A 14599-nucleotide genomic window follows, 5' to 3' on the forward strand; every position below is an offset into this window, starting at 1 on the left:
TTTGTGAAATGGAGTCTCACTCTGTCACCAGGCTGGAGTGCAGTGGCGTGATCTCAGCTCAGTGCAACCTCCTCCTCCCAGGTTCAAGTGATTTACCTGCCTCAGCCTCCCGGGTAGCTGGGACTACAGGCATGTGTCACCACCACACCTGGCTAATTTTTGTATTTTTTAGTAGAGACGGAGTTTCACCATGTTGGCCAGGCTGATCTTGATCTCTTGGCCTTGTGATACCCGCCTGCCTTGGCTTCCCAAAGTGCTGGGATTACAGGTGTGAGCCACTGTGCCCAGCCATATATATATTTTTTCTATTAGGTATGTGTAGATGGGCAAATTTGAGAAGGTAAGTTTTAGGGAAACTGCCCAGATCTCCATTCTGCTATAAAGCAACCAGTAATAATAACTTGTTTGTATATTATTTAACAGTTGACAAATTATTTTTTATACTCTTTCTGTTTTTTCTGTTTTGAAACAGGGTCTCGCTCTGTCACCCAGGCTAGAGGATAATGATGTTATTATGGCTTCTTGCAGTCTTGACCTCCTAGGCTCAAACAATCCTCCCACTTCAGCTTCCCAAGTAGCTGGGACTACAGGCATGTGCCACCATGCCCAGCTAATTTTTTTTTATTTTTTAAATTTTTTAGATATGTGGCCTTGCTCTGTTTCCCAAGATGGTGTTGAACTCCTAGCCTCAAGCAGTCTTTCCACCTTGGCCTCAAAGTGCTGGAATTATAGGCCGAGCTGCCATGCCCAGCCCTCTTTCTTTTTAACTTTAATACTTTCAGTAATATTCCCTCGATTTGGGTGACTAGAACATATTATGTATACAATCTAAATTCTAAGACTAGATTTAAATAGTATCAAAGGACAGGTCCTTATTGACATGGGAAGTCCAAGTCTACACCCCCTTATTGAGACTGAAGTTTAGGCTAGGCTGTGCAACCACTGCTTGATACTAGACTTGGTATTTAAACTGTGCCTCTTCGCTGAAGTTTCTTAAGCTTGTTAGACATTAAACTGAGGTATGTAGCCATGCAATTCAAATCAGCCTTAGTCTTCATTTAAAAGGGAGTAGTTATTGTTTTTTGACCTCTGTCAGACAAGAGGAGCTATGTTTTGATGATAGGGTAGACTTTGTATTACAGAATAAATTATGTAATAAAAGCTTAGTACATGTTTGTTCAATTAATAATCAGGACCTTGTTAATTGTCTATTTCATCATCTTGAGCAATCCAGTTATCTTACGAATGGCTTCTTCTAGTTCATTCATTGATAAAAAATTATTACCATGAATCGTCAAGACAAACTAGAATCCAGGGTTATTGTTCCAGAGCTTTGTGTTCAGTCCACTGGATCAGTTTCTCCCTGTGTCACCAAATGTGGTGGAGATGAGCTTGGTGATTTAAGTAAGTACCATGTTAAGGTTAAACCACAAGAGGAACAGAGTGTAGAAGTCTCCTGGGTGAAGTAGGAGGATTTTATTATCTTCTGTTTTTGCTAACATGTATTACAAAGAGGGTAGAGGTATATGTTTTATCTCTTCTGTAAGTAAACTTCTTGAAGGCGGAAGTAAGATCTGTTCAAGTTTATAATCTTTTTTTTATTTAACTTTATCTGAAGTAATTTTAAACTTGAAGTTACAAGAACAATAAAAGACAACTTTTATTCTGATATGCCAGTTCACCAGTTGTTAACATTTTGTCACATACTTCACTGTTTATTTCCTAATAAAAGGACATTCTCAGATGAAAATCAAAAAAGTTAACATTTTGAAAGAGTACCATTATGTAATATTCCATATTTTATATGGTCCATGCTTCATTTTTACGTATCACCGAATAATGTCCTTTGTAGCAGTTTTTTTCCTAGTCCAGGGTCATGTGTTGGGTTTTGTTGTATGTCTCTTTAGTCCCCCTTGATCTGGAATAATCCTCTGCTTTCCCTTGTCTGCCATGACATTGATATTTTTGAAGACTACAGCACAGGTAAGTTGTAGACAGAGGCCGGGTGCAGTGGCTCACGCCTATAATCCCAGCACTTTGGGAGGCCGAGGCAGGTGGATCACCTGAGGTCAGGAGTTCGAGACCAGCCTGACCAATGTGGTGAAACCCCCGCCTCTTAAAAAAATAATAAATAAATAAATAAAAAGAAGTTGTAGACAGCTTTGTATTCTTGGCCCAGGACATCAACCAAAGAAAGTTTTTAAAAAATACTTAAAAATGGTGGGAGCGAAACCAACGCCTGGCTCGGAGCAGCAGCTGCTGAGGTGTCCCTGGCCAGTGTCCTTCCACCTGTCCACAAGCATGGGGAACATCTTCGCCAACCTCTTCAAGGGCCTTTTTGGCAAAAAGGAAATGCGCATCCTTATGGTGGGCCTGGATGCTGCAGGGAAGACCACGATCCTGTACAAGCTAAAGCTGGGTGAGATTGTGACCACCTTTCCCACCATAGGCTTCAATGTGGAAACCGTGGAGTACAAGAACATCAGCTTCACTGTGTGGGACATGGGTGGCCAGGACAAGATCCGGCCTCTGTGGCGCCACTACTTCCAGAACACACAAGGCCTGATCTTCATGGTGGACAGCAATGACAAGAGAGCACGTGAACGAGGCCTGTGAGGAGCTCATGAGGCGCTGGCTGAGGATGAGCTCCGGGATGCTGCCCTCCCGGTGTTCGTCAACAAGCAGGACCTCCCCAATGCCATGAATGCGGCCGAGATCAGAGACAAGCTGGGGCTGCACTCCCTATGCCACAGGAACTGGTACATTCAGGCCACCTGCACCACCAGCGCGACGGGCTCTATGAAGGACTGGACTGGCTGTCCAATCAGCTCTGGAACCAGAAGTGAATGTGACCCCCCTCCCTCTCACTCCTCTTACCCTCTGCTTTACTCTCATGTGGCAAACGTGCGGCTTGTGATGTGAGTGCCAGAAGCTTCCTCCGTGGTTTGGTCACCTTGTGCATCGCACCATTCTGTAAATGTTGCAGATGCAGCCTGTGGCCAGGCTTTTTATTTAATGTAAATAGTTTTTGTTTCCAATGAGGCAGTTTCTGGTACTCCTATGCAATATTACTCAGCTTTTTTTTATTGTAAAAGAAAAATCAACACACTGTTCAGTGCTGAGAGGGGATGGAGGCCTGTGGGCACCTGGCCTGCAAGAGTCACTGTGTTGGGAAAGCCGGGCACGCTCTTGGCTTTAGAGCCGTGTTGAAATCCATTTTAGTGGTTGGTTTTTAACCCAAACTCAGTGCATTTTTTTAAATAGTTAAAAATCCAAGCCGAGAACACTTGAACACACAGAGGGGAGACCCTGCCTAGCATAGATTTGCAGTTACAGCCTGGATGCCAGTCGCCAGCCCGGCTGTTCCCCTTGGGAACATGAGGCGGCGGCGCGGCAGACTGCGATCAATTCTGCGTGGTCACAGGAGAGATCCCACAACTTGCTTGTCCTTGGGTCACCCTGCATTCCATAGCCATGTGCTTGTCCTTGTGCCCCCATGGTTCCCAGGGGCCAGGCTGCGAGCCCACAGCCGCCCCACTTTCCCGCAGGCCACCCCAACCACCTTCAGGTAGCCTGTGGGAGGCAGGGCCCCACCTGTCCCTCGGTCAGCATGTGGCCAGAGTGAGTCTGTTGCTCAGACACTTTGGCAGGATGTCTGGGGTCTCACCAGCAGGAGTGTGTGCAAGCTGGGCAGGCGGTCCACCTAGACCCACAGCCCCTCGGGAACACCCCACCTCCGTGTGTGACGTAGCTTGCTTTTCCTCAGCCTGCAGGGGTCCAATTTGCCATCGAAAAAGACAACCTCTATTTTTTTCTTTTGTATTTTGATAAACACTGAAGAAGCTGGAGCTGTTAAATTTATCTTGGGGAAACCTCAGAGCTGGTCTATTTGGTGTCCTGGAACCTCTTACTGCTTTCAATACACGATTAGTAATCAACTGTTTTGTATACTTGTTTTCAGTTTTCATTTCGACAAACAAGCACTGTAATTATAGCTATTAGAATAAAATCACTTAACTATTAAAAAAAACAAAAATTTGGGGGCGGGGCGTGGTGGCTCACCCTTTAATCCCAGCACTTTGGGAGGCTGAGGTGGGTGGATCACTTGAGGTCAGAAGTTCAACACCAGCCTGGCCAACATGGTAAAACCCCTTCTCTATTAAAAATACAAAAATTAGCTGGGGATGGTGGTGAGTGCCTGTAACCCCAGCTACTTGGGTGACTAAGGCAGTAGAATTGCTTGAACCCAGGAGGCAGAGGTTTCAGTGAGCCGAGATGGTGCCACTGCACTCCAGCCTGGGTGACAAATGAGATTCCGTCTCAAAAAAAAAAAAAGAAAAAATTTGGGGAAAGTAACTTTGATTCAAAAAGTTTAATACAAGGGGCCAGGCACCATGGCTCACACCTGTAATCCCAGCATTTTGGGAGGCCGAGGTGGACAGATCACCTGAGGTCCAGAGTTCAAGACCAGTCTGGCCAACATAGTGAAACTCCCTCTCTACTAAAAGTACAAAAAATTAGCCAGGCCTCTTGGCAAGTACCTATAATCCCAGCTATTTGGGAGGCTCAGTCTAGAGAATTGCTTGAACCTGGGAAATGGAGGTTGCAGTGAGCTGAGATTGCATTCCAGCCTGGGCGATAGAGTGAGACTCTGTCTCAAAAAAAAAGTTAAATATAGGAAAGAAATGTGATTTCTAGAAAAAGAACACATACTTTGACTTAGGGACTTAGATTTTTTTATTTTTTTATTATTTTTTTTTTTGAGACGGAGTTTCGCTCTTGTTACCCAGGCTGGAGTGCAATGGCGTGATCTCGGCTCACCGCAACCTCCGCCTCCTGGGTTCAGGCAATTCTCCTGCCTCAGCCTCCTGAGTAGCTGGGATTACAGGCACGTGCCACCATGCCCAGCTAATTTTTTGTAGTTTTAGTAGAGACGGGGTTTCAGCATGTTGACCAGGATGGTCTCGATCTCTTGACCTCGTGATCCACCCGCCTCGGCCTCCCACAGTGCTAGGATTACAGGCTTGAGCCACCGCGCCCGGCCCAGGGACTTAGATTTATATCACAGTTCTGCCACTTAGGAGTGGTGTGGCATTGGGCAAGTTACTTTATCTTCCTGACTCTCAATTTCCTTAGCTCTAAAATGGTATACATAAAATATTGGTGTGAAGAAATAAGATAATGTATGCAAACAGAGCAGCACATGCTGTGCATGCAATGCATGGTAACTGACGATACTGGCTTCGGGATAACCTTGCCTAAGTCATGTGAGGATGACTGTTTATGTCATGTTTGATGGTTAAATATTTCTATAGCCCTAGTCCACAGAACATGGAAATGGAGAAAAAGCCAGAATCAGAACAAGGAAATCAATTGGTTGTTACATTCTTTCCTTGGATGTAAATAGCACCTAAGAATACCTTGCATTTTCTCAGTGCCTTAAATCTTAACAAGAATGTGGAGACTCCTCTAAGTATTTGTCCCCATATTCAAGTTCTGCAGTATTTGATATTTTCCATTTGCTGTTTACTTTCCAAACTTAATAACTAGGTACGAAATGCTAATGTTCAAGGAATCATTTACTAGGAGACAGCTTAGTGTTTGCTTGTGGGTTGGCTTATTGACGTAATCTGTGTGCTGAATTCATCGGAATGTGGCATAGTCAAATCTGGCTTCTTCTACTACTGAGTTGGTGCAAGAAACACTTGGCAGGTATTAAAGTGCTATTCTTTGCAGTTACTTGGTATAATTTGCCACAGAAGTAAATTCCAGGAGATAATATTCTTGCTAGGTTACACCCTGTTACCTCCTGACTTAAGGAGTTCAAGCTAAGGGCAATGGTCTCTAACTCAAGGCGATTCTCTTGGCAGCCGGGAAGATTTCCAGAGGATTCCAGAACTTGCCATCAACCCATTGGGGGACCGGATCATCAATGCCTTCTTTCCAGAGGGGTGAGTCAGCACAGTTGTTGGACTTCCTTCCTGAAGCTATCACAGCCTAAATTATTTGCTAACCTGGAATAATGGTATTGGTTGTGTCACCTCAGACTGTGAGATCCCCTGATTATATTGCACATTTCTAATTTTGACATTTCTAGAATATCTCTTCTGTTCTAACCTACTGTGTGTTTTAAACTTCAAATAGACATATGAGCCTATCTTCAAAATTCTGTCTTTATGCTTATTATTGATGTAAAACTAGACTTTAAAAAAATGTTTTTTTGGAAATAATTTCAAATTTACAGAAATTTACAAGTTGCAAAATGAAAAACAGCACAAAGAATACTTGTATATCTATTGCCCTGATGCATCTATTGTTATATTGTCAACGTTTTGCCTCATTTGTGTGCTCTCTCTCTCAGTGGTAGCCAATAAAAATATAATACAAGCCATATAAATAATTATACATTTTCTAGTAACCACATTAAAAAAGTAAAAATAGGCCGGGCGTGGTAGTTTATGCCTGTAATCCCAGCAGTTTGAGAGGCCAAGGTGGGTGGATCACCAGGGCAGGAGATCGAGACCATCCTGGCTAACACATTGAAACCCTGTCTCTACTAAAAATACAAAAAATTAGCCAGGCGTTGTGGAACGCGCCTGTAATCCCAGCTACTCAGGACGCTGAGGCAGAAGTTGCAGTAAGCTGAGATCACTGCACTCCAGCCTGTACGACAGAGCGAGACTCCATCTCAAAAAAAAAAAAAAAGTAAAAATAAATTAACTTTGGTAATGAGGGAAGGTGTTCTCTTTCCAGGGTCCACAAGGGGGCGTAATTTTAAGGGCCTGCATTTCCCAGTGTCATGACCCCGTCCCATCTCTCTCCCTCCGGGAGATTTAATGGTTTATGTTTAAATTTCGCCGGCTTGGGAAGAAACAAAAAGTCAGTCACTCCAGCGAAAGTTCTAAGGAATTCCTTTCATTGGCCAGGGGTTTTAGAGAAGGTGGGGGTTCCTCCCAGGTTAAAAGTCCCCTTCTTCCACATCTCTTTGGACTCCATGTTTGGATCCCCTTCCGCGAAAACTCCGGTGCTCGTCGAAACTGTTTTTCTCTATCCTGGATTTTCCCTATGGAGTCCCCTGCCACGACCACTCCCTTCGTGCAAGCCTGTCTTCCCCTACTAAACTCCATCTTTCTCTATTCTCTTCCACTCACTGTGGAAGCTGCTTTCCTCTCCTGGATTCCATCTTTCTGGATTCTCTCACTCAGTGTGAGAGTTAGCTGTTTCTTTCTCTCTCCTTCTCCTGTTTCTCTCTCTCTAAATAAATCACTTTATTTTTATTTTTTAATTTTTTTTACAAAAAGCTCTGGGCATGGAAAATAAATCGCTTTCTACAAACACTTTTGGGTCTGGCATTTACTGTGCATTGCACTGTGGTCGCCTCTCTCATTCTTGAGAGGGCAAGAGACCGAAAACCTGGAGAAAGATTCTCTCAGGGGAGCTGAGGGCACCCTGAACCCCTGAACCCCAATATTACAGTAATATATATTTTATTTACTATATTTAAAATATTATTTCAATATATAATCAGTATTTAAAATAACAGATATTTTACTTTTTTTTTTTTTTTAGACAGAGTCTCGCTCTGTTGTCCTGGCTGGAGTGCAGTGGCGCCATCTCGGCCACTGCAACCTCTGCCTCCCAGGTTCAAGCAATTCTCCTGCCTCGGCCTCTGAGGTAGCTGGGATTATAGGCGCTCACCACCCCATACCCAGCTAATTTTTGTATTTTCAGTAGAGACGGGGTTTTGCCATGTTGGTCAGGCTGTTCTCGAATTCCCGACCCCAGGCGATCTGCCCGTCTCGGCCTCCCAAAGTGCTGGGATTATAGACATGAGCCACCATGCCTGGCCTACACGTTTTTGTAATTAGTCTTTGAAATCCAGTGAATAATTTACATTTAAACACATATCAAGTCAGACTGACCATGTTTCCAGTACACGTAGCCACATGTGACAAGTGATTGCAGTATTGAACAGTGCAGCTTGTTCTACATACCCTCTTGCTAATGTTCTGCATACCCTCTCTTGTTCTACATACCCTTTCTCACAGACATTTTTTTCCTTGTCTCTCTCCTCTCTTTCTACACACACCCTATGTGTGAATGTATATGTATGTACATACACATACTTATGTAATTTTTTTGTGTATGTTTGTTCACATAATTGTATTTCTGAACTATTTAAGGGTAAGTTGCATGGTCATGACCCTTTACCTCTGAATACACCTGTGTGTGTTTGCTAAGTGTAGGGACATTCTTTTACATATCCATAGTATAGTTTTCCACTTCAGTAAACTTAACATTGATAAAATACTCTTATCTGCGTTCAGATCCTCTCTGGATATAAAAAAAAAATACTCTTATCTATTACTGTTTTATTAATATATTATCTATTTTATTCTAATTTATATTCATATTCCAATTTGTCATCTAATAATTTGTTTTATAACACTTCCCTGCCTCCGGTATAGGATCTATTCTGGATCAGTCATCACGGCTCTTTAGCCTCCTTTAATCTGGAACATTTCCACAGCCTTTATTTTACTTTTGTGATACTGAATAAAGATACAGTTCTCATCACACACACACACACACACACACACACACACACACACTTTGTCAAGTAGATTGTTCTTAATGTGGGATTTTCTAACGTGAAAGTAGTCTTTTGATGTGCTTCACTACCTAATACACTGCCTTCAAAGTGCTGAGTAAATATTTATTGATTTGATTAGGTACCTTTTCATGAATAAAGCTTATATATAAGCTTGTTTTAAGTAATGTCCTAAACAGTCTCTTCCTGGTTCATATGAATAGTGTTATGACCCACAGGACTTCAAAATATTATATGGGTGCCAATTCTTAATAATGAGACTGTCAATGAGGACACTGTCAGATAAAATGCCTGGAGAGGAAATTTTAGAACTCTAAATTGAGAGCAAAGGAATTTGCTAGTTGAGAGGGTTGGGCACTCAGTAAATGTGAGCAAAGGTCAGAAGCGGAAGTTAGTTCATGTAAAGGCGAGAATCAAATCATGTTAACAATGAGGAATCTTGTGCCCTCCTTCATTTTTCTCTTTCTCCTTGAACTGGCCTATTTATTTCAGGTGTGGTGTGTCTGCTGAATTCTTCCTTTTTCTACTTCCTCTTTTACCCCTGCAAAGCACTGAACCCTATCCAGAGATAACTTTAATAGCTATGCTTTGTATCCAAACCTTTTGCAATGAAAACTAAACCCAGGAGAATCACTGTGCCAATTTTTTTTCAGAGTTCCTTAGTCACCATTGATTACTTGAAGAAACAAGCTTGTGGGAAGCTGTTTTGTAAGGCTAAACCACATTTGCTCTGACTACAGTATCACCTGCTATTCTGTCCACCAATCGACTGCTAAGGAAATGGGACAGAGTGCATATGAAGAAATGGAGGGCTCTTCTGGGCTGCACTGCTTAGCTCTTAGCAAGCTGTGCCTCTGTCTCTTGCTCTAATCACATAGATATATTTGGCTTCTGGGTTTTTCTTTCTTCCCTAGTCATATGCACATGGGGGCTTTTTAAACATTTTTTTATTTTAAGAGTGAGGTATGAAAGTGGACCATGGTTATTTAATTCCTTTTTACCCAGAAACTTTATGTTATCAATACTCATTAATGTGGTTTTTCTGGCATATGATTTAAATTTTACTCCACATTACTTGATTTCTCAGATCTTACATTTTTGACCAGTTAGCAATATAGATACCTTGAAGAACTAAAAGGTCATTCTTTTTTGTTTGTTTTGTTTTTTTGAGGCACAGTATCCCTCAGTCACTCAGGCTGGAGTGCAGTGGAATGATCTTGGCTCACTGCAACCTTCACCTCCTGGGTTCAACCAATTCTCCTGCCTCAGTCTCCCCGAGTATCTGGGACTACAGACGCATGCCACCATGCCTGCCTAATTCTTTTCGTATTTTTAGTAGAGATGAGGCTTCACCTTGTTGGACAGGCTCATCTCGAATTCTTGACCTCAGTTGATCCGCCCGCCTCGGCTTCCCAACATGCTGGTATCTGGCCCTAGGAGTGAGCAACCGCGCCCAGCCAAGTTCATTCTTTTGAGGACAGATGGCTCACAGGCTAGCCTTTGAACTCTGCCTTTAGAAAGTCCCTAAACTGCGTGTCTATAGAAGAGACCCTAATACCTCAGCTATTTGGTGGGGCACAGAGAGATTTTATTTTTAGGTAACTAGAGGAACCAGGCCACCTGCCTTAGATAAATATTATGTCACATAGGACATTATTATTATTATTATTATTATTATTATTATTTTTATATGTTGTCCAGGCTGGAGTGCAGTGGCTATTCACAGACACAATCCCATTACTGATCAGCATGGGAGTTTTGACTTGTTCCATTTCCAACCTCAGCCAGTTCACCCCTCCTTAGGCAACCTGGTGGTCCCTCGCTCCCAGGAGGTCACCATATTTATCCTGAACTTAGTGCAGACACCCAGTTGGCATAGTGCACTACGGCGCAGAACTCCTGGGCTCAAGTGCTCCTCCAGCCTCAGCCTCCCAAGTGGCTGGGATTACAGGCACGTGCCTCCACGCCCAGCTCTTTTTTAAAAATTTTTATTTTCACCACTATACTAACGAGAATCTTTTTTTATTATTAAAGAACATCTTCATTCAAGTTTTGAGAATTATTATTATTTTTTGAGACGGAGTTTCGCTCTGTCTCTCAGGCTGGAGTGCAGCAGTGTGATCTCAGCTCACTGCAACCTCTGCCTCAAGCTATTCTCCTGCCTCAGCCTCCCAAGTAGCTGGGACTACAAGCATATGCCACCACACCCAGCTAATTTTTTGTATTTTTAGTAGAGATGGGGTTTCACTGTGTTAGCTAGGATGGTCTTGATCTTCTGACCTCATGATCTGCCCACCTCGTCCTCTCAAAGTGCTGGAATTACAGGCATGAGCCATCACACCCAGCTGAGAATTATTTCTTACAGGGCTATTGATTAGCCTGTGGCAGAATAAAAAGATTTTCTCTAAGCTTAAGTGCCAAAAAGGCTTTATACACAAGAGGTCTTTCAAAACGTTTTTTTTTTTTTTCTCCATCTGTCACCCAGGCTGGAGGGCAGTGGCGTGATCTCCGCTCACTGCAACCTCCATCTCCAGGGTTTAAGTGGTTCTTGTGCCTTAGCCTTTTGAGTAGCTGGGATTATAGGTACACACCACCACACTCATCTAGTTTTTGTATTTTTAGTAGAGTCAGGGTTTTACCATGTTGGCCAGGCTGGTCTTGAATTCCTGACCTTGTGATCCGCCTGCCTTGGCCTCCCAAAGTGCTGGGATTACTGGCGTGAGCCACTGCACCAGGTTTTTTTTTGTTTTGTTTTATTTTGTTTTTTAAGACAGAGTCTCCTCTGTCACCCAGATTGGAGTGCAGTGCTGCAATCTTGGCTCACTGCAGCCTCTGCCTCCTGGGTTCAAGTGATTCTCCTGCCTCACCTTCCTGAGTAACTGGGATTACTCAGGTGCCCACCACCAGGTCCAGTTCATTTTTTTGTATGTTTAGTAGAGACGGGGTTTTACCATGTTGGCCAGGATGGTCCAATCTCCTGGCCTCAAGTAATCTACCTGCATTGGCCTCCCAGAGTGTTAGGATTACAGGCGTGAGCTACTATGCCTAGCCAGTATTTTTCTTTTTTGAGATGGAGTCCCACTCTGTCACCCAGGCTGGAGTGCAATGACATGTTCTTGGCTCACTGCAACCTCCGCCTTTTGGGTTCAAGTGATTCTGCCACCTCAGCCTCCTGAGTAGCTGGGACTACAGCCTTGTGCCACTACACCTGGCTAATTGTTTTGTATTTTTAGTAAAGACAGGATTTCACAATGTTGGCCCGGCTGGTCTTGAACTCCTGAACTTGTGATTTGCCTGCCTTGGCCTCTCAAAGTGCTGGGATTACAAGTGTGAGCCACCAAACCCGGCCCCAGGATCAGTATTTTTCTGTCTACTTTTCTTTTCCAAATGTTCAAAAATATGTTTGCTTTTATAATAAAATAAGGCTAAGTGCAGTGACTCATGCCTGTAATCCCAGTGCTTTAGGAGGCTGAGGCAGGTAGATCGTGAGGTCAGAAGATTGAGACCATCCTGGCTAACACAGTGAAACACTATCTCCACTAAAAATACAAAAAATTAGCCAGATGTGGTGGCATGCACCTGTAGTTCCAGCTACTTGGGAGGCTGAGGCAGGAGAATCTCTTGAACCTAGGGTGGCAGAGGTTGCAGTGAGCCAAGGTTGCAACACTGCACTCCAGCCTGGGCAACAGAATGAGACTCCATCTCAAAATAAATAAATAAATAAATAAAAATTAAAAATTTAATAAACTTTATTTTAAAAGCAACTGTTCTTTAATGCACCTTAATTTTAAAATATTCCTAGTATACATTACTGCAGGAGAGATGTGGGAGATGACTGAGGAGTCATTGGGTTGAATTGACTTAACCTATGGCTCGCTGCAGAGTTCAAAGCAATGAGTTCAAGGTCTGGCCCTCTTTTATAGTGCTGGCACTACTCTATGTCTGTTTTTTGGAAAAGAGATACAAGTAAATTCAATAGCTAACTATAGCCCTGGTAAGTCCTGTTACCTAAGTCTGGTTAAATCATTTATAAAGTGGAAGTAATAGTGGGAGTAATAGCACCTGCTCCTTAAGGTTGGGGTGAGGCTTAGATGATAGGGACTATGAGCCCCAAAGTACTGTGCATATGGAAAGAAACCTCATTAAGTGGACTTTCAGGTGATTGTAGCTAAAGCTGTTGATTTAATTAATTCGTAAGAAATAATCACCGTGATTGACATGGTGTTCTGTTTGTTATACTTCACAATCAGAGAGGACCAGGTAAACTTCCGTGGATTCATGCGAACTTTGGCTCATTTCCGCCCCATTGAAGATAATGAAAAGAGCAAAGATGTGAATGGACCCGAACCACTCAACAGCCGGAGCAACAAACTGCACTGTAAGAAGCTAAAGTCTTCTGGCTTAAAATACTTGCTGTTCATTTCTTAAAAATCATGTATTTACTCATTCATTATTTGAACAAGCATTTACAAGAACATACTGGTTAAGACCTCAGACTCTGGAGCTAAACTAGTCAAATTTAAATCCTAGTCTACCTCTTTTTGGCCGTGTGACTTTGGGCAAGATATTTAACCTCTTTGGGCTTCAGTTTTCTCCTTTGTAAAATGGGATATTAAGGGCTTCCGCATTGAACCGTTGTGAGGATTAAATGAGGGAATAAATGTCAAGTGCTTCAAACAGTGCCTGGCATATACTAGGTACTTAATAAGTGTTACCTAGTTTCATTGTAATTCACTGAGCACCTACTTTGTACCAGGCACTGCAGTCAGTACCAGCATGGCAATAGTGAACAAGACACAGGCCCTACCTTTAAGGAATAATGGCAGTCCTCAGCACATCTTAGAATTTGGTAGACACTGGGTCCTCAGCTCATCTTAGAATTTGATAGACACTGGATGTGACTTAAGTAGGGGGGAACAGCTGGATATAGTGCTGTATTTAATTTTTATACCCATGTCTCATGCCTCTTTTCCTTTAAATACTTGTTTGCTTTCCCTTCTGCCCCTACTGGTTCATGTATGATATTGCCCAATCCCTTAAAACACTTCTCCAGGAAATTGAAATTGAATTTCTCTTTTTATTCAGTACAACTTGAAATTGAAATTGTATTAAAACTGACGAAGGCTGGGTGCAGTGGCTCACGCCTATAATCCCATCATGTTGGGAGGCCAGGGTAGGTGGATCACTTGAGCCCAGGAGCTTGAGACCAGCCTGGACAACATGGTGAAACACCGTCTCTAATAAAAATACAAAAATTTGCCAGGTGTGGTGGCATGCATCTGTGGCCCCAAGTACTTAGGAGGCCGAGGTAGGAGAATTGCTTGAGCCTGAGAGGTTGAGGCTGCAGTGAGCCATGATGGCACCACTGCACTTCAGCGCAGGTGACAGAAACTCTGTCTCAAAAAAGAAAGAAAACAAAATCTTCCAAATAGCACTAGTGGATTTGGGCGTTAGTTGATGTCTTAGGATGCCTTTAGTTGACTCAGCTGGCTTAAACAATAAGGAAATATATTAGCTCACTTTACAAGTCAGGTTAGACCAGCAGGTGGGTTGATTATGTTTCAAGCACTAGGGATTTCTCTCTTTACTCTGCCATCCTTGTAGTCTGTTTTATCCTAAGGTATTATGGTCATATGACAGCTCTCAGTTGTTAACAGGGCTTCTTTTTTTTTCTTGTTCACATCTGACAGTAGAGGAAGAGAGATATATGTAGAGAGAGATCGAGACTGAAATTGAAATTGAGCAACACTCCTCCCAAGCATGGAATGTAAGTCCTTCCCCTCACTTTGATAAGTCAGTTTAGGTCAGGAGAGTGCCAAGTGCTAAGGTGATTAGGCTAATGAGATTCCCCTCCTAATGCTGTGGTTGGGGTTCTGCTGAGGAAGAAGGTTGGAATGCACAGAAATGGCAAATTTCAGGATGAGATAGAATAATAACAAAGTTCTATGCAGGTTATGCTTGGGTTTATTTTGTTTTTTCTTAATTTTT

At 42.7% G+C, this 14599-nt stretch overlaps 1 protein-coding gene and 1 pseudogene across 2 annotated transcripts in view; both read left to right on the forward strand.

The window, feature by feature from the left end:
* The window catches only part of CHP1 (calcineurin like EF-hand protein 1), a 46304-nt gene that overhangs the window by 18536 nt on the left and 13169 nt on the right, over positions 1–14599 (forward strand). The window contains exons 3-4 of the mRNA XM_017530988.1: positions 5871–5951; positions 12862–12989. Of these exons, the coding sequence (XP_017386477.1) occupies positions 5871–5951; positions 12862–12989 (209 nt within the window). The remainder of the gene's footprint in view (positions 1–5870; positions 5952–12861; positions 12990–14599) is intronic.
* LOC108306178 lies at positions 2224–4023 on the forward strand (annotated as a pseudogene). The gene has a single exon (XR_001826037.2). The product of XR_001826037.2 is annotated as an ADP-ribosylation factor 1-like (transcript).

The sequence above is a fragment of the Cebus imitator genome, unplaced genomic scaffold, assembly GCF_001604975.1.
Source record: "Cebus imitator isolate Cc_AM_T3 unplaced genomic scaffold, Cebus_imitator-1.0 Scaffold70, whole genome shotgun sequence".
Classification (NCBI taxonomy): Eukaryota; Metazoa; Chordata; class Mammalia; order Primates; family Cebidae; genus Cebus; species Cebus imitator.